The sequence below is a fragment of the Martes martes genome (genome assembly GCF_963455335.1).
Source record: "Martes martes genome assembly, chromosome: 8".
Classification (NCBI taxonomy): domain Eukaryota; kingdom Metazoa; phylum Chordata; class Mammalia; order Carnivora; family Mustelidae; genus Martes; species Martes martes.
Genome location: NC_137895.1, coordinates 63,126,489 through 63,150,989, shown reverse-complemented (window position 1 = coordinate 63,150,989; position 24,501 = coordinate 63,126,489). Strand labels below are relative to the sequence as shown.

General features: G+C 41.9%; 1 protein-coding gene across 1 annotated transcript; it reads left to right on the top strand.

The window, feature by feature from the left end:
* Positions 1–319: 319 nt before the first annotated feature.
* Positions 320–23,182, top strand: LOC308346921 (cationic amino acid transporter 3-like). The gene is made up of 2 exons (XM_080810029.1): positions 320–452; positions 20,447–23,182. Exon 2 carries the CDS (start codon positions 20,640–20,642, stop codon positions 22,452–22,454), a length of 1,815 nt encoding a protein of 604 aa, XP_080666155.1. The 5' UTR covers positions 320–452; positions 20,447–20,639; the 3' UTR covers positions 22,455–23,182.
* The last annotated feature ends 1,319 nt before the right edge of the window (positions 23,183–24,501 follow it).

Genomic DNA, 24,501 nt, shown 5'->3' with positions numbered 1-24,501 from the left:
ACCGGGACAGAGGGGCGGGGGACACAAGCTCGAGCAACGGGTGTGTGAGGATCCCGTGCGAGTCCTTACTCTGGGTGTCTGTTAAGGAGATCATGGTTGCAGCAGTGAGGGACGTTGCTACAGTACCAAAGAGCGCCAAGGGCGGGAAACAAAGTTGGGAGAAAAGATGTGGGGGAAACAGCCCAGGGGAGATCCCCCGCCTCTTCCGGAAACACGCAGCCTCCCCCACCCCAGCTCCAAGACCGCTTCCCATTGGGTAAGCCCGCCCCCTATGTGAAACAATTACCCGTAGTCTAGTTCGATGACGCACGTAGTGGTTGCACCTCTTCACCAATTAGAGAAGGGTGCCACTTGTAACTGGTTGAGGAGACCTACCTGAAAAGGCGGGTGCTCGCAGCTGGAGAAGGAAAGGCTGGTGGCGGGAGGTTCTCACCAGAGAGCGGCTGAAAACCGTAAGCAGTGGTCCCGAGGGTTGGCGCCTTGAGGTCGGAGAGCCAGGCGGTTGGTCCGGGGCGGAGCGGGGAGGTGGTGCTGAAGGGGTCCTTTAACCCTTGGGGAGAGGTTCGGGGTAAATCTGCTCGGAGAGGGCTCATTTTGTCTTTCCCTTCCTGAGGGTGAGGCCGATGTGTCGCGCGTCACTTCCGTTCACCGATACATCGGTAGGAGAGAGACGGGCGAGGACCTAGCCGGTCTCTGATGGAACTTGGTCCTTGAGGGGCGCGTCGGACTGCCAACCCCCCAACCTTCGCCCCCCCCATCTCTAGCCATGTCCACGCAGGAAGTTAGGTTACCGGAGTCTGTATACAGGCAGCACCACCAGGGGACGCACGAGCATAGGGGAGCTGTTGTTTTCTAAAGGCCGGTGCTGGGGAGAGGGGGGCGGGCGTCTGCTCTAGCCTGTGGTTCCTCAGCGGTGATTGCTCCAGGCCCAATGATGGGCTGTGACCCCGCGAAGTATTTACGGTGGTGCTGTCGGGAGTTCGGAAATAGCAGACGGAACACCAGTGGGTCCCTGAAGTGGTCATTAGTAAACGTCTGTTGTGCGCCCACCACAGAACAACTGGGGAACCGGGAGCGCTCAAGCCAAAGCGGGAATGAGGATCAGGGGTATGTTGTTCCAAAGCAGCTTAGAGAGTAAGCAGTCTCCACAGTGATTAGAAAGGAACATTTCCTGAGGTGACAGGGAGTTGGTTAGTGGTTACCTCATATCAACCTTGGGAAACGGTTTTTGCTTGTGTATTCCAGAGGTATATACCAGTAATTATCCAGGTGAAGTTAGTCTTACAAAATAAATTAAATTAAGTTGTATGACTAAACTGGTTTTGTCTGCTCAGGGAATTCGCAGGGCTGGTCTCTATTACGACATGGCATGCTTTTTCTTTCCTGAGTATTTGCACATAACTTTGTCTATGATCCTCTTCCAGCAACTAATGTTCCTTAGCTAAATTCTCACTGACCTTTGGTTTTCACGAGCCATCACCTTCCCTAAGATGCTTTATAGACTATCCTTAAGACTGAGTTAAGTGTCTTCTCCTTATGTTTCAATAGCACTTTGTCATCCCCTGAATTTAGACTTATAACACCTTATTTTAAAATTACCTACTACCCCACCCGACCCTCACCGCCAGTGCTGTAAACCCCTTAGTCTCAGGGATTGTTACTAGACTCCCTTTGTATCCACAATCTTCAATTAGTAGTGAGTGCTCACTGTAGATGTGCTGAATGGATTAGTAATTCTGTAGAGCATGAGATTGTCCAGAAGTCCCCTAAGGACCTTTGGATTCATTTTCCAGAGTCAGACTCTTCCTATGCATTATGCTACCTATGCTACCTTCCTATGCTACCCCTTTAGGGAGGGAAACTAGAACAGAATGGAACTCAAGCTCCCAAAAAAAGACCATTGGAATGTAATCATTGTTTAATTATATCAATGTTTAACTATCTTCCATTTTAATGTCTAAGGCAACGTTTAACATCAACTACATTGAAGATAAGAGAAATTCAGATTATTTTCTGATAAATAAAAATTCCCCACATCTAGTTATTTTACTAGGGGAAGAGAAAGTAATAACACTTTGTATTTATACCTTTTGTTTATTGAAATCCCTTGTAGTTCCATAAAATAAGTGAAGGTATAAAGAAGGTAAAGCATATTTTCTTCCAAATGAAAAATAGACTAAACTATGGTATCAAATGGATATGGCTCATTTATTTTAGTTGACATAAAATGCTGACATTAGAAATAGGTATTATGCTAAGTGCGATACATCAATCAGAAAAAGACAGTCATCATACGGTTTCATTTATATGTGGGATAGAAGAAATAGCTCAGACAGGGCGCCTGGGTGGCTCAGTGGGTTAAGGCTCTGCCTTCGGCTCGGGTCATGATCTCAGGGTCCTAGGATCAAGCCCCGCATCGGGCTCTCTGTTCAGCAGGGAGCCTGCCTCCTACCCCCCCCCACCCCGCCCCTGTTTATCTCTCTGCCTACTTGTGGTCTCTCTCTCTGTCAAATAAATAAATAAACTCTTAAAAAAAAAAAAAGAAAAAGAAATAATGCAGAGGATTATAGGGGAAGGGAGTGAAAACTGAATGGGAAGAAATGAGAAAGGGAGCCAAACCATGAGAGACTCTTGACTCCAGGAGACAAATTGAGGGTTGTGGAAAGGGAGGTGGGTGGGGGGATGGGGAAACTGGATGATGGGCATTAAGGACAGCATGTGATGTGATGAGCACTAGGTGTTACACAAAACTAATGAATCATTGAACAGTACACCAAAAACTAATGATGTACTATATGCTGGCTAATTGAATTTAAATAAAAAAAAAGAAATAGGTTGTATCAAATAATTTTATCTGTTTTAAAAAGGAAAAAAATCTTGTTTCAAATAATACTGCCTGTACTGCATTATCTTACCCATTAATTTTTTTTAAGTTCACCCTAACCTGAGACAGATTTATATGAAAGTTTAAACATAAATTTCTCCTCTTGAAAATACTTTCAGGTTTACCTGAAACTTTAGAATTACAGCTGTCAAAATGACCTTCAATCAAATCATATCTCATAGCAACAAATTCACATTGAACATGCCAGCTCAAACGCATCAAGCTAAAAGTGAAAAGAAATTTGCATTTTGCTATTAGACTTGGGGGACACAAGTTTAACCAATTTCTGGTTTGGTTCAGGTGAGGTCATTTATTGTAGGGTCACATTTTTTTTTTTTTAGATTATTTATTTATTTTAGAGGGGGGAGGGGCAGACAGAGAGGGTGAGAGAGAATCTTTAAGTCAACTTCCTGCTGAGCAGGGAGCCTGATCTGGGGCTTGATCTCACGATGACCTAAGCTGAAATCAGGAGTGGACCACTTGGCTGACTGAGCCACCCAGGTCCCCTTGTATGGGTCACATTTTGAAGAACCGTTGTTTAAAAAAATATTTTGTACCACACACACACACACAAAAGTTGTTACTGTTGTGACTGAAATTGCATTCACAAAAGGAAAATTTTTTCTTCAGAAAGATGAAACATTTGTTTAAAGATACATATCAGCTGGCTGTTCATTGATTCACTTGAAGTAATCTAATGTATTATCAATTATAGAATACTGACAGTGTCTGCTGTTTGTAGAAAATTGGATGCCCATTTATTTCCTTCTTTCTTTAGCTCCAGCCATATGCCCCAGGAACCTATACTTCCTTTTGTATCTGTCAATGCTCCATTTCGGAAGGAATATTAATGTCATTTATCAGATGGCATGAGTTACAGAATCATAACGTAATGATCCTCCTCACATTAAAAGATAATTTAGAGGGGCTCCTGGGTGGCTCAGTGGGTTAAGCCTCTGCCTTTGGCTCAGGTCATGATCCCGGGGTCCTGGGATCGAGCCCCACATCAGGCTCCCTGCTCAGTGGGGAGCCTGCTTCCCCCTCTTCTCTCTTCCTGCTTCTCTGCCTACTTGTGATCTCTCTTTCTCTGTCACGTAAATAAAATCTTAAAAAAAAAAATTAGAAATGTTCCAAAATATTATATAAACCTAAATCATATTGAAAAACAAATAACTCTTTTAACAATATTCCTATTTTCCTTTTACATGTCTTGTCCTCTGTCCTATGATGATTTACTTTCTTTTGCCTGCCCCTAAATGCACTTGTTTCTCAAAATTCTCTTGTCTGTGAAGTTCTCTTCCCTTTTTGAACTGCCTTTATAACACATGTTCTCTTTGTTGCCTATTGAATATCCGTTCTTCCCTTCCTCTTTACTAACAGAATTCTTATTTTGTTAAGTTGACAATATGCTACCTAAAAGTATTGGTCTTTCCAATATTTTTGCTGCTGAGGTGGCCAGGTGACACTGTTCTGGAGATCACTAAGTAAGTAGAAATCAGTCAGGGATTTAGGAAACCTTTGTCCTCCTGATACAGGTACTACTAGTTCTTCCTTTATCCTTCTTCCTGTCTGGAATGCGGATGTGAGATTGGGGGTAGAGCAACCATCTTGCAACCATGAGATCAGAAGTGTGAAGATGGAAGATATATTCGCTAATGATGGGCAGGGGAGAGATGGAAAGACCCTTCTCTAAGACTTAATTGAGTCCCTTTTAAAACTCTGGGTTGCCTACCTCCAGGCCTCTTGTTGCCTGAGATAAATAAATCTCTGTATGTTTAAGCCACTATTAGTTTTCTGTGCTTCTTGCTGAAAATAATCCTGACCTAGCCCCCTTTTACTTTATTTATTACCTAAGGACAGAAACATTTGATTCATTCTTATTGTGTCTTCAAACTGTATTTATTCCTATTGCTTATTCCGGATTTCCTTTCAAAGGGCTATTTGAAAGTGTACAAAACTGAAGGCATTTTATACCATTTGCAAAGTCAAACAAATTGTTTTTATTTCAGAAGAGTTTAGTGATTCATTGTGGCATCTTTCACTGTAATTTATCTGCAACATTTTGCTGTAGGCATGATGTGATTTATTATTTGGGGACCTGCTGATAGTTTGATTTCCTTATGCCGTTCCTGACCACAACTAACGTCAATTCATATTTATCGTTTCTGCAAATCCGATCCAGATTTATCTTTTTGTGAATTTACTTTGTGAGAGGGTATGACATAATTTATTAGACACAGATTTCAATTTGTTACCCTTTCTATATTGCAGTTGCTTAGCAGTGAGCAAGAAGTAGGCCTCTATGCAGACCAACTTATAATTAACACCTGTATGTATTCATATGTATGTCCACATCTGGATTTATATTGGAATGTCTATATTTATGTCTAGATCTGATTGAGATATCAAATAGTTGTATTTGATATATACTGTTTATGTTACATAAACATAGGTATAACTATTTCTAAGGCAGTGACTTTTTTTCCTCCTGATCATCATGGATTTTATTTGATAATTTAATATAGCAAATTTCTGAGTCTGAATATATTTCTTCAGTTTCATAAAAGTTTGTATTAATCATAATTAGCTAAATAAGCTCAATAATCTCAATAATTTTTACTACTGTAATGAAAAACCTAATAAAGTGAGTTAACAATTACATTTAAGTTATGCAAATACAAATCAGCATGATCATTCTAATGTCACTTAAAAGTTTAAACATCATTACACTTTTACTGACTTATTCATTTAACAAATATTTACTGAGCATCTGCTGTGAGCCACATACTGTTTCAGGTCCCTGGGATATATCTGTGAATAAAACAAACAAAAATTTCTGTCCTACCAGGGAAAGACAGACAATAAAATAAATAAAATATATAGGGTTGTATGTTTAAAACTGCTAAGTGCATGGAAAACAGAGCAGGAAAATGGGATCAGTAATATGGGTAAAGATGTGCTTTTGCAATTTGCATTAAAGTCAATAGGGCAGTCTCATTGAAAAGATGATATTTGAGCTAAGACATGAAGGTGATGAAAGAGCCATGCAGATGTCTGGGAAGAGCATTATAAGTGATGGGGCAAGGACAATGTAGTGGGCAGGAAGTGTGACGGCCCTGAAATGGATACATTATCTAGCATGAACAAGGGATTGCCATGAGGCCAGTCTGTCTGGACTAGAGCCCTGAGGGGGAAAGAGTAAGGGAGACTCGGCAAACAGGTAGACAGAATAAGTAGAGCTTTGTAGGCCATGTGATAACTTTGGCATATTTAATGAACTGAGAAGTCATTGCAGGGCTTTAAACATGAAAGTGACTTGCTCTGAAGGCAAGGTCAAAAGAAGAGAGACAAAATGCAGTAAGTGAGAGGAGATGGTGGCTTGCACTGGGAAGAAGTATTTGGATTCTGGATATATTTTGAAAGAAGAGTTAACAGGAATTGGGAGGTTGACTAACTCCCGAAAAGTATACAAAAATGTAGACTTTTTTTTTGTTTTTATAATGTATGCATTTCTAAAACAGAAAAGTGATACGATTAAGTATTACACAAAAACAAGAGACATAAAGCAGAACTCTCCTGGATAAAACTGGTCAGAAAATCATTATAGATATTAGTGACCTTGAAAAAGCTTTTTTTCCCCCCTCTTCCTTTGCATAACAAGTTCTTTTCATCTTTCCTCTTAAACCCCCTCCAGTCAGGCTTTGCCCCAGAATCCACACAAATTGATCCATTTTACAGTTGTTTATCCTGGGTTGAAAAAGTGTCCGCTGGGAAAGAGAAGCATTAAATGCTGGGAGAGATATGCTAGAAGATAAAGAGAAGCAAGTATTGCTCCAGAGTTTTTGGCTTAAGTAGCTAGAAGGATGATGGGATAATAATGCTATCCACTGAGATGGGGAAATCTGCACAAAGAATTGGGTTATTTATTTATTTATAGAGAAGTGGGGAAGAGAAGATCAATTCTATTTTGTGTATGTTAAGTTTGATATGTGCCTTGGAAATCCAGTAGAGATGATGAGTAGACATATATCTGAAGTTTGGTAGTAATATCCAGGCTAGATATATCCATTTGGGAATCCTCAGCTTATAGGGAGTGTTTACAAGCCATTAAACTAGATGAGATCACTGAGGAAGTTGAATACAGATGAAGTAGAGAAGAGGACCAAGGACTTCATGGCTCAGTCCTTGGTCTGAGTAGTATATATACTACTGAACTATTCAGTAAAGATTCTTGGAAAAAGTGGGTGTGGATCAGTGCTCATTTTAGACAAGGGCCATTCTATATCATAGTTGTAGTTTGGAAAATGCAGTGGACAGGCATATGGATTTCTTTCTGCTGCTTTCTCTTGAGGATTTTTTTTTTTTTAAAGAGAAAGTCCACAGGGAAGTGGGAAAGGGAGAGAGGCTGCTGGGGAGAGAGAGTGAGAGAGAGAGAGAGATCTTAAGTAGTCTCTATGCCCAGGGTGGGCCTCAACACAGGACTCTGTCCCATGACCCTGGGAAAGAGACCTGAGCCAAAACCAAGAGTTAGATGCTTAACTAACTGAGCCACCCAGGCACCTATTTCCTGAGGACTTTTTTTTAGGTGTTCTGTGTTGATAGGATTCAGGGTTGAGTAAAGGAGAGTAGAGAATTGTATGGGAAGTAGAAAAGAAATCGATTTTAATTATTGACATCAATGTATCACATCAATTTCTAATCCCCTAATTGCATACCTTCCTTGGTTTTCCCAGGTCTCTTCCTGATTCCTGTTTGTAAATTCTTATTCTGATTATTCCTGGTAGCCCATCTAGTTTCTGACAACCTCCAGAAGCAGAAGCTCAGGCTTTTCTGATTTGTCAGATTGATCATCTTGATTTGGTGTGATGGAAATATTAAGAATTTCCAAAACTAGAATCTGACTGAAAGTAAACCTGTCAACGTGTCGCATCATGATTGAGGAAGGTTGCGTTTAACTCTGTATTCTCTGCAGTTATCCCAAGGGACTAAGAAAAGGTACCTGTTCACAACCATCCCAGAATGATACTAGATACTATGCAATCTATAGAGCCTCTAGAGAAGCTCTGGCTATCTTCTTGTTTACTGAAGTAATGGCGTCATTTTACTAATGTAGTGTGTGTGTGTTGCTGGGGCTCCATAGATACCTTGGGAAGGAATTTTGGTCTCTATTTGGTCTACATTTGGCTGGATGGATTTGGTCTACATACAGTTGCTCTGGTTTGCATTAGTCTGCATCAGGATGGGTTTTCATGGTCTTGGAATTCAGTCTCTGCCAGACTGGGATGGAATTGGAGAGGTGTAGTGCTGGGGCTGGTAGGGTAGATAGGTGAGTTGGAGGAGGTGGCTGTGTTTCCTCTTGGCCTAATGAGAAGTTAGGCAGGGGGACTGCCATGCCTTCAAGTTTAAGTCTTAGTTGCACCTGGTAATATTTATTTGCACAATTAGGGTTTCTCTCCTCGTTGAGGAAACACAAAGCAGCTTCTACCTTAAGGTTTTATTTTAGAAAGGGAGACAAAGGCTTCTTCCAAGTAACATGCAAACAATATAGTACAAAGGAAGATCATAGGTGGGAGGATGCCTGGTAAGTGGTCCATTTGGTGAAGTTGTTCTCAGGAGACTCCTGGAAGATAAATTGGGATATTTATATTCTTTTGTATGAGCTGAATTTGGTATTTCAACTTTCGTTCCACCTTTCAGGGAAGCTCTCTGACCTTTCCTTCTCCTTCCTCCAGGGAGAAGTTACACACTTATTACTCTGTAATGGTTTCTCTTTCTTTTCCTTTTCTGCAGACCAAGACTGAGAATTATTGTATTAATTATTATTTATATCTAAATATCTAGATCTGTATCAGTGTCTCTAGCGTATATTTACCTGGATCTCTCTAGCTGGGCAACCTGGATTTACTGGTTTAAGGTGTGGTGGAGTTTATGGTTTTTGGTGGGGAGCATGGAAGGAAGGCCCAAAAGAGGCTCTGTTTATTGGATCATGGCCCAAGCTGAAGATGTAACTTGAACTGATTTTCCTGGGAACAGTTAAACAGAAAGCCAGGGTGGGGGTAATTCCCCCCTGTTTGATGTGGCACTCTTAGGCTGACCCACAGTGCGCAGAGATACTCAGTACTTTTTTCAATGAAAATGAGGTCCTTTCTGCTCTTATTTTCCATCAAGTTGGAAGTCATCTGGGATCTTGACATGCCTTTGCCTGACCATTTCTAATTGAGGGATACACTTCCTTGTTCATAGTTCATGTGTCTTTTATTTATTTTGGCAGATGGGCAGGAGTTCATGTAATGCCCTTACTTGTATTTCTCAGAGAGGGGAATTGTGTATTTGCCACCATTGTCTTGGACTGTGTGTAACTGAATGTGATGATTTGGGGGTAATTTGGTGGTGTTGCTAATTTAGGGGAAATCAAATGTTGCTTTTGGTTGAGTTCTTTTGCACAAAAAATCAGTGTGGTGCCTTTGTATTCACTTATACTTAGTTAAATCTGATCTTTAATAGATTGGATTCAGTCTTTCTCACTTAGAAACTTTTTGTGGTTTCTACCTGAGGGACCATCCATTTTCTCACTTTGGACGCACCCAAAGTACACTGAACCCATCTGTGTAGGCATCTAAAGAAAGTAAGGAAAAATGATAGCAAATAGAGAATTTTCCCCTTCTGGGAACTTACTATATAAGGGCATCTTTTTTCTTTTCTTTCTTTCTTTCTTTCTTTCTTTCTTTCTTTATTTATTTGAGAATGAGGGACAGAGGGCAAACACCAGTGGGGGAGTGGGCAGAGGAGAGAGAGAGAGTCCCAAGCAGACCCCACGCTGAGTGTGGACCCGACGGGTTCTTAATCCCATGACCCTGAGATAGATCACAATCCCAGTCAAAATCAAGAGTCAGAGTATCAACTGACTGATCCACCCATGTGCCTAAAAAAGAGCATTTCATGGACTTTTTCCTATTCTCCTGAAACTGTATACTCCCTTTTGTGTTCTAGCCTTACATGTAGTTATTGCAGTTTGAGAATCATTTCGTGTTGCCAAATGCCAAAGCATTAGGTGACTTATTTTCCAAAAAAGTAAAGCAGTGAAAGTAATAAAACTCTGTGTTGTCTGTCTGTTCAGTTGTTCACATCAAGGGGATGACACTGGAGCAAATCATAACTGTCATAGATACTGCACTTTTATCTCAGCTGACAGGTTACTTCCCTTGTACTTTCACTTTGTTTTGGTGAAATAGAGTTGGACCTCAGTTCCTGTGTCAGACTGAATTTTCCAAACTGGGCTGTGGAGCTTGGGGTACTTCCTTGGCTGTGGTCAGTTAATCCTTTGAAGACCTCAGTCTTCAGCTGGGAAAGGAAGGGCAAGCTGAGAGTGTCATCAGACAGAAGCTCTGTTCCTGTGCTCCACCTCATCACTTACTACCCCTGCCCTCTTCCCTAACTGCAGTTTCTCCCAGCATAAAGTTCTAGGCCCTGAGTTATGCCACAACATTAATGAGAGGGAGAGCAGGGGGCAAGGAGAGCCTACTAGAGAAATCAGGTATTTCTCTATAGGTATGGCCAGAGAAGGGTGGGGGAGGAGGGTCCTGTGGAACAGGGTTTGGAAAGAGTGTGTTCAAGATACAGAGGTTCAGTCTGTTTGAGGGTTGATGTTAATGCCAGCAAGATGTGCATGTGTGGGGAAAGATTTGTCCTATTGAAACAGGAGCCACAGAAAAGGATAATGGAAGGGGTAAGTGGTAGAAGAGCCGTGAAAAGAAAAACAAATATAATCTTTAAAGTTTTGACTGAGAGCAGGAAACTACAGGTTGGTTGAGAGTGTGTATGTGTTCGAGGTGGAGGGGGTGGTGTGCGCGTGTGATTCTTTTTAAGACTTGAGGAAAGTGTCGTTTTCCAGAAGGAAGGTAGAGAGCACTCACACTTCAGTTATCTGGTGCTATGTAGTAGTCAGGAAGAATGTGATTTAGGGCTTTATCCTGTTTCAAGGAAGGGCAGCATATAGTAGTTGGGTGAACGTAAGTGAGAGCTGAGAGGATCTCACTGTTCCGAGTTACCAATTTTATGGACCAGGAGGGTGGACCAGGAAGTATGGCATGAGGCTGACTGTGGATATGCAGTGTTTGTAACCTTAGGAACCTACTAGATAGAGGTCTAGTGTGGACACAGTGCTAAGTGTCTAAGTGATTTCATGTCAAGTGATTTGAATTAAGGGCTAAGTTGGTGATCCCTAAATACCTGATATCAGTGAGTTCAGTTGTAGTTTCTTAGATTTGTTCCAAATTTATATGCAATTTCCCTAAATAAAGTCAGGATCCTTAGAGGCAGCTTTGTCAATCCTCCTTTTTTTCTGAACATATTTGGGGTTTTGTCTTTTTGAAATTAAAACAGAAAGGCAATCCTTTATCTTCTCTGTTGATCTTCCTATAGTAATAACATGTTCAGAATACCCATTATTCTTTATCTCATGTCCATATTCATTAGTAACTTTAAAAAAAATAAGGAGGGGAGCCTTGGTGGCTCATTTGGTTAAGTGTCTAACACCTGATCTCAGTTCAGATCTTGATCTCAGTCATTAAGTTCAAGCCTCATGTGGGAGCCTCTCAGCATGGAGCCTACTTAAAAAAGTAGTGATGAGGAGATCCAAAAATAGACCAGGAGGTCTGTACTGATGCCTGATATCCATTGGTCTTTGTGCTTTTATATCCATGGGTGAATAATATTAAAAATGCTCTAGGTGCTGTGAGCTCTGAGCTGGTCACAGACATAGGTCATAGTGCGAAACACTGATGCCCATTTTATATATTCTACTAGGTCTCTGGTTGTCAACAATAACCAAGCCAGGATGATCAGTCTGACATAGCTTAACTCCTATTACCAGCATCACTCAGCCATTTTAGCTCTGGAAAGGAGTTAATCATATTTTGGATGATTGGTGAGCTAACATTTTTCTGGTACTGGTTTTTCTTGGTTAAGGATATCAAGGACACTGCCATTCTCTGGAAACATTCCCAGTCTGCTCCTGATTGGCAGCCAAGTCTAGGGAGCAAAAGGCCAAGGGAATTAGAAAGCTTAAAATGACATTTTGTTGGGGCACCTGGGTGGCTCACTCCATTAAGGGTCTGCCTTCTTCTCAGGTCATGATCTCAGGGTCCTGGTATCCAGCCCCACCTCAGTCTTCCTGCTCAGTCGGGAGTCTGCTTCTTCAGCCTCTCTGCTGCTCTCCCTGATTGTGTGCTCTCTCTCTTTCTCTCTCGTACTCCTTCTCTCTCTCTCTCTCTGTCAAATAAATAAATAAATAATCTTAAAAAAAAATGTTTTGTTAAACTGTCCTCATTAAGCTGGCACCATATGCCTTCCTACCCTCTTTTGTCCGAGGTGGGGCTGTCCATTGTGACAGATGTTTCCTAATGGTATGTGCAGGCAGCATCAGGAAGCCTCGGATGATGTCTGAGGTTTGGGAAGGCCAAACCTGGAGGCATTCACATTGTCTGGGAAATCGCAACCATCTTCCTGCCATTGGGCTCCCATTTTAGAAAATATATGCTCCCCACTTCCATCTTCCTTTACACAGTGAGAATTAAGGTTTCATTTTCTACTCTAGCACTCCTTAAATGCACTGAACATGGGTTTTCTTTCTTTTTGAGTCTAGAGATCTTTTATCCTGTATTTATACTAAAAGCCAAGCAAAAGGAAATGGGCTAAAGTTTTGGACAGGAATTAACAGTTACATATAAAACCATATCTGGGAACTACTGGAATAGGTACAGGAATGCTGTGGAATCTTTCTTGGCATCTAAACGGTTGGTCTGGAGACATTTAGGCCCTAGAGTAGGTTTGGATTTTAGCAGGAAACTCTTTAGTTGGAGCTTTCAGATTTAATGATCACAGTACTTCCAGCTCTGGCTAGTATCTATTCTAGCTCTGGCCAGTATCTATTTGGGAAGATATGGATGACATTGGCAGAAAGTGACCTAATATGAGAACTGGTTCAAATAGTCCTTTATTAGCCATGCCCTATAGTGTTACTTTTTGTGGAGATAGGGTGTTATGGGAGATATAACATGGTCTTTGGTGAAACAAAGAAGCTGAAATTCCAGCTTTTCTTTGTACTGGCTATATGAGCTTAGGGCAGTTATCTAACCTCTCAGTTTGTAAAGGGAATAATAATACTTACATCATTGGGTTGTTAATGGGAGTTAAGTGAAATAACATCTGTGCAATTCTTGCGCCTTATCAAATTCTTCTCTTTCACCCTGCTGCCTCTAGAGTTCAAGCCTAGGGCCCTGGTATATTAATTTGTGTTAGTCCCACAAAATGACAAAATTATGCAGTTATTATAACCGTAATAACATGAGCCAACATTGTGCTTTCTTTCCAGGCAGTTTTCTTCCCGACAATTTTGGTTGTAAATCAAAGACAAAGGCATTCTCTCTTTCCACCCAATCCTCTGATATAGAGTTCCTGATTTGGGGCCAGATCATTCTGAGTGGAATTTGGTTCCAACCAAAAGTGATGGCAAGCTTGTTTATAAAGGACCATTAGGGAAGGAGAAACCATAACCTTTACTACTGGGACATTGTTGTTTTCCTCCCACCCTTGCAGATAGACAAATATTAAATCTACAGAAATTTGTAAGAATAGTAGCATTAATACTCCTTTATCTTTCATTGAGTTTGAGCCATTAATATTTTGGCACAGTTTCTTGCTCTCTCCAGTGTGTGTATCTGTGTGTGTGTGTGTCTGTGTTTATGTGTGTGTAATGAAATATGGGCCATATTCAAAGTTTACTAATTATTCAATTTTTTATAGTAAAATGTTTCTTCCTGATCCAGGTGCAATCCAGGGTTCTGTGTTGCAATCCAGGGTTCTGTGTTGCATCTCATTTTTATGTCTCTTTATTCTCCTTTAATCTGCAACAGTTCCTGAGCCTGCCATTCCTTACATTGACAGTTTTTAACAGCACAGGTCAGTTGTTTTATAGAAAGTCAACTTTCTATAGTTGACTATTTTTCTATGGAAAGTTATTTTTTAGACTGATCATTTTTTTATTTCAAGTTTTTATTTAAATTCTAGTTAGTTAACACATACAGTAAAATTGGTTTCAGGTGTAAAATTTAGTGATTCATCACTTACACCCTTACACCTAATGCCCAGTGCTCATCACAAGTGTCCTCCTTAAAACCCATCATCCAGTTAGCCCATCTCCCACACACCACCCCCCTGTAGCAACCCTCAGTTTGTTCTCTATTATTAAGAATATTTTATGGTTTGCCTCTCTCTCCGTTTTCATCTTGTTTTATTTTTCCTTTCCTTCTCCTATGTTTATCTGTTTTGTTTTTTAAATCCCACAAATGAGTGAAATCATGGCATTTGTCTTTCTCTGACTTATTTTTATAATTTTGGCTATTGTTGATAATGCTGCTGTAAACATCAGGGTGCATGTTCCTGTCTTCAAATCAGTATTTTTGTATCCTTTGGTAAATACCTAGTAATACTGTGCTGGATAGAAGAGTGTAGTTCTATTTTTAACTTTTTGAGGAACCTCCATACTCTTCTCCAGAGTGGCTGCACTAGTTTGCATTCCCACCAACAGTGCAAGAGCGTTGTCTTTTCTCCATATCCTAGGCAACACCATTGTTTTCTTTGTTATTTTTAGCCATTCTGACAGGTGTGAGGTGGTATTTCATCATGGTTTTGATTTTTTCCCTGATGATGAGTGATGGTGAGCATCATTACATGTGTCCATTAGCCATCTACATGTCATCTTTGGAACAATGTCTTTTCATGTCTTCTGCCCATTTCTTGACTGGATTATTTATTTTGGGGGTGTTGAGTTTGATAAGTTCTTTGTAGATTTTGGATACTAACCCAATTATCAGATATGTCCTTTGTAAATATCTTCTCCCATTCTGTAGTTGTCTTTTAGTTTTGTTTTTTTTTTTAAGATATTATTCATTTTTTGAGAGAGAGAGAGAGAGAGCATACAAGTGGGGGGAGGGGCAGAGGAAGAAGCAAACTTTCCGTTGAGCAGGGAGCCTGATGCAAGACTTGATCCTAGGACCCTGAAATCGTGACCAGATCAGAAGGCAGCTGCTTAATCTACTGAGCCACCCAGGCAACTTATGTCTTTTAGTTTTGTTGATTGTTTCCTTTGTTGTACAGAAGCTTTTTATTTTGATGAAGTCCCAGTAGTTCATTCTCTCTTTCCAAAAAAACAAAACAAAACAATTGTTCTTCTAGGAATCTCAATATAGAATAGTTAATAAGTATAACTATATATTCGTTTTCTCTGTCCTAAGTGCCTCTTTTGGTTGCTGCTACAATTATCAGCAGATCCTTATCCTGCGTAGTGAGGGTTGGAGATGAAAGTGTGGAATCCAGAATGAGGAGGCATCCGGAAATTTTTAGAATATAAATGAATTTAAGTGACACACCCAGGATACTAGCTGACAAATAGGGAAAATTAGTTTTAGCTGACCATCAGGACAGACTGTAAGTGCTGGTGGGAAGGGGAGGAAGTTTGGAGTTGGGGATCAGTCAGAATGGCTTAAGAAAGGCTTCCTAGATGCAGGGTAGGGAAAGATTGTAGAATAGGGCTGCGAAGAGCTAGAGTGTCAAGACTGCACAGAAGGAGTGAGGAGGGTGTCCCTTGTAGGTCAGGTAATTTACCCAGGCCCAAGGGTCATTCCAGGAAGGGCAAGTCAGGATGTGAGGAGCTGACTTAGGAAAAAGGTAATAGGACTGAGGGTAGGGGGTGAATTAGGGTGGGGCTCCGACTACTGGGTCAGAGTCTGGACTGAATATAAACCATTGGAATAATTGCAGATTATTGCACAGAAAAAGGGCAATGTTTCTGCACATGGTGTTTGAGGATGATGTTTCTCTGTGTTGTTATAAGGTTGGTTTGTGGTAGGCTCTCTCAGGATTCCCAATCATGGATTTGCTTTACCTTCTATATGTTTGGTTGTTCATTTTTTTTTGTTCTGCCTATTCCTTTTGGAGTAATAAAATATGACAATTTAATTTCCAGATGTTTTTTTCTTCGGATTGCTTTTCTGGTATCTTTCTACTTTGTCTGTAGGCCCACTTTCCCTCATCTTCAGTAAAAGTGGAAAGAGCATAAGGACCATCCTGCACAATCCAGTTGAGGGAAACAGAAATTATCAAGCATTACCCCTCTCTGATCCTGCCATTCAGATGGTCCTCCTCTAGGATTCCTGCTCAGGTCCCACGGATGGACTTTAGAAGAGTGTATGACATTTTTTTGAGGTGACTAACCTCAGAGGGGTCTGTGATTCAACAAATGTTAAGAGCCACTGTTGTGTCTTTGTTGAGAGGTGGTAGCTGGGGACAGTTCCCCAGAGAGAGAAACATGGTACAGACATTCTTAGTGCCAACTACAGGAGCCTCCAAATACAGTTGAAGGGGCTGAAGGAGAAGGAGGAATTGGGAAAAGGGAAATGTGTTCAGAGGAAACTAGTAGGAGGGGTGCCCCATCTTTCCTGTTCTTCACTCTCCAGCAGGTATTCCTTCTTTGTATTCTCCACATCCTAACGAATACAGTTTAAATCTACTGAAAGCCTGCCATTTACTAGGCTCTGTCCCAGGTCCTCTCCTGCAGTCCTGTGTTGAACACACTTTGCACAGAGCGAAGTCACTCTCTTCCTCAGTCATGGTGTGTTTGCACCATTGCTTTCGTCAGGCCCCCTTTCAATGTATTATATTTTCCCCTTTCATCTTTACCTCTCTTCTCATTCCCCTTCCTCACAGGGGGCACTTGCTTCAGTGTATTTAACAAATGCTCTTCCATTCCGTGTTCTATATTTGTTTTAGATACATTCACCCATTCATCAACTACAGAGCCCAATTGTGTGTGCATTCTGAATTCCACTAAAATTGTGCTTGTGCTTCAGTATGGCCCCCAGTGACTCTCCCACCACCAGCATGTGGTAGTTTGTAGCTTATTATCGAATTCTCATGTTGACCCAGTGAGGGAGGTTAAGGTTCATAGTGGATGAGAAGACTGAGGCTTAGAGAGAGTGAGCAAATTACCCGAGTTCATGTAGTCACAGGGAAGGGCAGCACTCACACCCAGAACTTCTGACGTAATATTCGTTGTTCTTTATAGTACCTAGTACTGCCTGTTCCAGATGAGGCATCTATTGACAAAGATATTATTATTATATTTCTTCTTCTTCTTCTTCTTCTTTTAGAGCCTTGCATTTCTTGATGCCTGGTCTAGCTTAGTAAGCCTAGGAACCCCCATGTGTTAGCATGAGTATGGATGAGGGTGTCTAATTAGAGTCCTTAGCATTTCAAGTTGAATCATATGGAATAAAACTTGTTTCATGAGAGCTAGCTAACAAGCTCGAGTTTTTTTGTTCGTTTTTTGTTTTTTGTTTTTAATTTATTTGACAGACAGGTCATAGAGAAGCAGGCAGAGAGGAGGAAGCAGGCTCGCTGCTAAGCAGAGACCCTGATGTGGGCCTCGATCCCAGCACCCTGGGATCATGACCCGAGCCGAAGGCAGAGGCTTTAACCCGCTGAGCCACCCAGGCGCCCCAAGCTCGAGTTTTAGTGGATGATTTTCAGCCTGCACATATATAAAGACTGATTCAATTTCAATGTTTGGTTGCTTTGGACCAGATTTTAATTTAAGTAATAGTAGATGATATTAAGCCCATATTGTTTGCTAGGCACTGAGTTATGTACTTACAGACATCATTTCACTTACTCCTCACAGCTGTCCTGTGAGGTATTTACTTTTACTTCCATTTGACTGTTGTGGAAACTAAAGCCCCAAGAGGTAAACTAATTTAACCAGAGTCGCTGAGTGTGAGGTTGAGGTCTGATTTTAAACCTGAACAGTCTACCTACAGATCCTTAGTCCTGGCTACTGGACTGTGCTGCCTTTCTGTGAAGGAAGATTTTAGAATCTCTTCCCCTTGAATTTGAGGACAATTTCTTACCAGTTGGGGTGGTTTAGAGCAGTCATGGGAAGTACAGGACTATTGGACAAGAATCTCCAAGGGAGAGGATCTGAAGTTTGAAAATGTCCTCAGGTGTCTTCCTTATGCCTGCTTCTGTCCGAGGTGAGAACCTCTGCCTTAGGACATCCTACCTGGATTATAGGGCCTGAGCATGATGCATTGAATAAAGTAGAAATTCTCTAACTGGTCATGGGTGGTTCATTGGCTGATAATTTTAAACGAGTGTCCTCAAAGGCAAACAATTTTTAACACTCATGTGTGGTTCTTACCTGCCCTGAATGGTGTGTGGCCAAGGTTTTATCACTGTTGGTTTCCCCTTTACACTATCCATTTTGCTTACCTTCTGCGAGAAAGGCTATACCATGTATACCTTTACCTGATCCAGGTTTATAAAGGTTGCTTGGCTACAAAGTATGTATATCCATGTCCAGTAGATAGGAATTCTGGATTATGGCCTCTTTCAGGTTTCTCTTCTCAACATGGTTATTTGTTGAAGAAGTATTTATTGAGCACCTAACTTAGTCTGATGGAGGAGATCAGTAGCTGGACCTGGAATTCTGACACATTAGGATCAGTGGCACATGGGCAAAGCCCAGTACTAGGAAAGCACATAGGAAGGGCAACATAAACATCAGGAGAGGCTTCCTGGGGAAATGTCTTCTGAAGTGGGAACTGAAAAAGAAGTGGGGGTTCGCTAAGTGAAGGGGCCAAGAAGACATTAGAGGCAGGGGAACAATGTGAGTGTCAGATTTCACAGCTGGAGCAGGAACTGGGCAGGAGATGAGGCTGGAGGAATAAGCACAGGTTGGATTATGAAGGAAGGAAGGATTGTGAAGGAAGGGCAGTGAGGAACCCTGGAAGGGTTTGAAGCCTGGTCGGATGTCGGGGACACCTCAAAATAAAAAGATTCCATGAGTTAAGAATTCACCCTCCTTATCTATCTCATGTGCTTCTTGGTAAATCATAACATTGGAGCTGGTGAGTGGCAAATAAGGAGTCTAGATGGATTTGTAGACAGAAGGTCTGGCCCATAACCCATAACCCAAGGGTTCCTTTTGATCAAATATAGAGTAGCCTTTCCAATTTTGACTTGATCTTTCTGTCTTTAAAAACTTCTGACAGCATTTCCTAATATTCTCAAAAGCAAAGCCTGAGTAAGGAGGAGAGTGGGGGCTGCATGACTTTGTTCTCTCTGATCTCCACTATTCCTTTCCTGGGCATTGCTGTGAATTGTTCATCCAGAGCCTTTCTTTCCTTGTGGAGAGGGTCATTTGAATAGCAGCAGAGGAGAAGGAGAAAGAAGAAATCACATGCAAAATTCCTTCATTAAGAAAGTATTCAGCAAAAGTTTAAGTTAAAAATTACTCCTTGTGAAAAATTCATAGGGAGTTACAAGTGAGTGTTTTAAAACAAGCTGCCAGAGCAGAGCAGATTCTCCAGGTCCCTGGCAGCTGACATCACAAACAGCACAGGGTGTGTAGAAAGCACAGTGTGGCCAGTGAGGAGACTGTCTGCAGAATTGAACTCACCTTCTCTCCTGGAATCCAGAGAGGGAGGAGAGAGAAGGAAGTTTTTGGTCGTGAACTTCTGGAGTGAGTGACTTACTTCTTTTCTCCCTACTTATCACACTGTCATAACTATGGACATAAAAAAAAGTAGAGAATTTTTATCTGGTTGCTTTGGGTGAGGTTTATTGAATGTCAAAATTCACAAAACCACCGTCCTGGCTCCTCACCCTTCTCAGTCATGGACCTTGGGTTGGCTGCTGCCCTCATTTCTTCCGTGTTTCCTTCCCAGGCAGCCTGGTCCTCTCCTTCTTGCAGGTGGTTATGAAGGCCCTGCCCCTTTCCCTCCTCTTCTCTGTTCACAACGCCCCTGTGGATCTAGGTGACTAAAGGGAAGGGGTGAACTATACATTCTTGGCCATCAGCACAGCTAAACGAATGATGCAGAATGAGGAAAAACAGGGCCAAAGTGACATCTGACCTTGGGTAGCAGATTTTGGGGCTAACAGTTTTAAGACTGAGAGACCAATATTTGTATTTTAAACTTTGATAATATATAAAAAATGGGTCTGTAATAGCAACGAGGCCTACTCATCCATGAATTAATGTGTCATAACTCATGCACAAATACCATGTACACATCCCTGGTGTGAATTCTTGCACAATACATTCATGTCCTGTTGTGTCTTACTGCCTAATCAGCAACATGACTTATGAACTCAAATGGGATTATGTTATGTGGTGTGTAAAAAAGGAAAATGTTGGAGTATCTGGGTGGCTTAGTTGGTTGAGACCCTGACACCTGATAGCAGCTCAGGTCTTGATCTCAGGGTTGTGAGGTTGGGCTCCATGCTGGACATTGAGCCTACTGAAAAATTAAAAAAAAAAAAAAAAAAAAAAGCAGAATGTTGGGAGATATTTGGTACTTTTTCTAGTGGGAAAGCAGGACTGATTTTTCTATTATGTCTTTTGGTGTCATTTCTATATTACATGGGCTGCAACAAGTTATATGAGACCTCTGAGTTTCAGTTGGTTGAATACCATTGTTTAGTAAATATTTACTGTTTCCCTAGGCACTATGAAAGGATAGCATTTACCAGAAGAAGTATGAAGCGGCAGCTTTGAAGCCTGAACAACAGACCTCAGGAGCCCCAACTCAACTTGGCTTAACTTAGCCTCACTGATCCAGATCCAGCACCGATCCAGATCCAGCACTCTTGGCAACCTGAGCTTGCTACAGCTGTCTAATCCTTAAAATCTTCTTCAATGCCTGCCAGAATGCTGTGTCAGAAACTTCGCAGACTTGGTCAAAAGCTGGTACGCAAACGTACAGTGGAGCAACTGGTACCTGAGATGGCCCCTGACAGAATCCTGAGCACTCTGGATTTAGTGGCACTGGGTGTGGGCCGCACAGTGGGTGTAGGTATATATATCCTGGCTAATGAAGTGGCCGGCAATCAAGCAGGACCATCCACTGTGATCTGCTTTTTGGTGGCCGGCCTAACAGCGTTGTTGGCTGGTCTATGCTATGCAGAGTTTAGTGCCCGGATTCCCCATTCTGGCTCGGCATATCTCTACACCTATGTCACTATGGGTGAAATCTGGGCTTTCATCACTGGCTGGAACCTCGTCATTAACTTCGTTACTGATGCATTCATTATGATCCACATCTGGAAACTAATTTTTGACAACCTAATTGGGAAACAGATCTCTGAAACCATGCATGAGAGCATCTCACAGCATGTTCCCCAAGTCTTTGCAGACAATCTGGGCTGCGTTGCTGTGGTCCTTCTGTTATTGTTTATAGAAATTCAAAGTCTGAATGATCGTTGGTTCTTCATAGTTTTCAAACAGTTCACATTGGTGAAACTTTTGGTTCTCTGTTGTGTCATCATCTCAGGCTTCATTAAGGGGAACCCGCACAACTGGAAGCTCACAGAAGAGGACTACATACAGGCGGGACTCAATGACACCTCTAGCTTGGGCCCTCTGGGCTCTGGAGGATTTGTTCCTTTTGGCTTCCAGGGGATTCTCCTTGGATCAGCTACCTGTTTCTATGCATATATAGGTTTTGAAAATATTGTTATCAGAGATGAAAGAGCCAAGCATCCCCAGCGTTCCATCCCCAAGGGCATTGTGGTTTCACTGCTCATCTGCTGTTTGCTGTATTTTGGTGTCTCTGTGGCGCTTACGCTTATGATGCCTTACTACCAGCTTCGACCCAGGAGCACCTTGCCTGAGGTATTTCTCTATATTGGCTGGGCCCCTGCCTATTATGCTGTAGCTTTTGCAACTTTTTGTAGTATTTTTGTCAGCACCTATCGGGGCTTTATGGTTCCCATACAGTGGATGATATACATGATGGCAAAGGGTGGCCTCCTGAGTCCTTTCTTTGCCAGGATGTGTACAGATCTCCGCCTCTTTTCCACTGTGTTACTTGGCATTGGTGTAGCACTCTCGCTATTCCTTTTTGGAATTACTTTTTTGATGTACTCCAGGTCAGTTGGGACCCTGATATCTTATTCCTTGGTAGCTTTTTGTGTTCTCATCGTCAGGTATCAGCCTGAGAGGAGGAAGGAGGAAAATGAAGCACAGGTTCAGGAGGAGACTGAGGCAAATGAAGCGCAGATGCAGGAGGAGACTGCACCTGCAGCAGAGAAGCTGACTCTAAGGAGACTATTTTTCCCAGGCAGCCCCACCCCCACTCCACTCTCTGGCCGGATTGTCTATGTTTGCTCTTCACTGCTTGTTCTGTTGCTGACTCTCCTCTCCCTGGTGCTGGCCCACTGGCCAGGTCTGCTTTCTGGAGACCCATTGCCCATCACAGTGGTTGTGCTGCTCCTGGTGCTCATCACTGGGATCACTGGGGTCATCTGGAGACAGCCACAGAGCTCCACTCCCCTTCCCTTTAAGGTCCCTGCTGTGCCTCTCCTCCCACTCCTGAGCATCTTTGTGAATGTTTGCCTTATGATGCAGATGACATTTGTCATGTGGATTTGGTTTGGTATCTGGATGCTGTTTGGGTTTGCTTTGTATGTACTTAAGCAATGCCTGCCACTGAACCCAAACTCTAGACCTTGAACTTAGCAGTACCAGTACATATTTGGCTTGACATCACACCTGAATATAGTCTGACCTCCTACACACCAATGGGTAGTACTCCTGAACTCATGAAAATGTAGGCCTCTCATGAGGTGCTGGTGGAGGAACACTATTAGAGCACTGTATTTATGGTAAGGTGAAGGATGTGTCTTTGCTTTTTCTCCATTTTTAAAAAAAGTTTTTATTTTACTTTTCAGTTGTGTCTATAGCTGCTTACTGGCTTTTACAAAATTAGTATTAAAAAAAAAAAAGACTTGAAAAAGTGTTTCCCCTTTCTTTGGTTAAATATCCACTAATGAAGGCGGTACCTTGCTGATGGAATTAGTAGAGCATGATTCTTGCTCTCAGGCTGGTGAGTTGAGCCCCACATTGGCTGTAGAGATCACTTAAGAAAATATCCAGTAGCAGAATTAGTGGATCATATGGTAGTGCTGTTTTAAACTTTTTGAGGAACCTCCATACTGTTTTCCATAGTGGTTGTACCAGTTGACATTCCCACCAGCAGGGCATGAGGGTTCCTTCGCCTCTGTATCTTTGGCAACACTTGTTTTTCTTATCTTTTTTATTTTAGCTATCCTGACAGGTATAAAGTGATATCTGATTGAAGTTTTAATTTGTATTTCTGTGATGATTAGTGATGGTCAGCATCTTTTCATGTGTCTGTTGGCCATCTGTATGTCTTCTTTGGATAAATATCTATTCAGGTCTCTGCCTGTCTTGTATTGGATTGTTTGTCTTTCTGGTATTGAGTTATATAGACCTTTAAGAGTCATGAAAGAGACTCATGTGAGGGATGTGTTTTTACATTTAAAGGGAATTTATGAGCCAGGTTTGTATTGTGTATTGTACCATGGTGTGAGATTTCTGAATCAGGAAGGGGTGAGAGATGATTCTCATTGCCATCTGGTGGATAGACAGAAGGATGTGGACAGATAGACTCTTCCTGGGAGACGGTTGTAGCAACTGCTACAGTCCTGTTGATCCTTCTATTCAAACTATGGTCCATGGACCAGCAGCGAGGGTGTCACGTGGGAACTTCTTAGAAATACAGAATCTCAGGCCCCAATGCAGAGGTGAATCAGAATATGCATTTTTAACAGGCTCCCAAGTGATTTGTATGCTTTTTCAGATTTGAGAAACCTTAGGTGATTAATGATAGGTGTCTGGTCTCAGATGAGCACTAGGGAAGGTGTGAAAACTTTTGAATTGGGAGCACAAGGGGAGGGGCTTAGGCTGGGGAAGTTGAATTTGGGGAAGAGAAAGAAGTGTGGGCCCCAGCTGCCCTTCTGTCTCCAGGCCTCCCACACTGGTCACTGTGGCAGGTTTTGGCACTCTGGCCACTTTGGGACAGTGCCTCTTGTGCCCTCCCAGGAGTCTGCTTGGTCTTCAGGGACTCCCCTGGGGCAAGAATTGCACGGGTGGGGACTGCTGCCCGTTCTCATACTCCTTTTTCATATGATGCCCTTATGCCCCAGCTCAGGGTTGTACTGTCTCTTAATCAGATGAGTGATAACAATTTGATGCTAATTGAGGAAACTGTGGAGGTTGGGGGATGAAAGTATCCTAATGTCCTGGACATTAGGATACTTTCATTTTTCAGATGCCTTCAGAAAAGACCAGATGTCTACATAAAGGGTTTTACCCCAGTAGGGGCCAAATTAATGCTTTTTAAGGGATCTTTTGATTATTTTTAATGGGTCAATAACAAACTGTATGAGACCAATAATTCCAGAGACCTGGAGTGATAGGCAGTGCAACAATATTACCTGGTGGGCATTGGAGAATTTTCTTAGGCTTTTGAGGGTTTGTGTGCCTCATCCCTTATAAGAATGGATGACAAATAGAGGCCAAAATTAAAGGGAAACAGATGGAGATTGAACATGACAAAGAATTTTCTGAGATCAGAGGTTGATGGGATGGGAAGGTGCAGGCTCTCTGGCCATGTGCATGGCTGGCTCACTTGGTGTTGAAAACCTCAAATGGGCTTCTGCCCAGAAAAAAGGAAATGTGTAAAATGGGCTTGCAA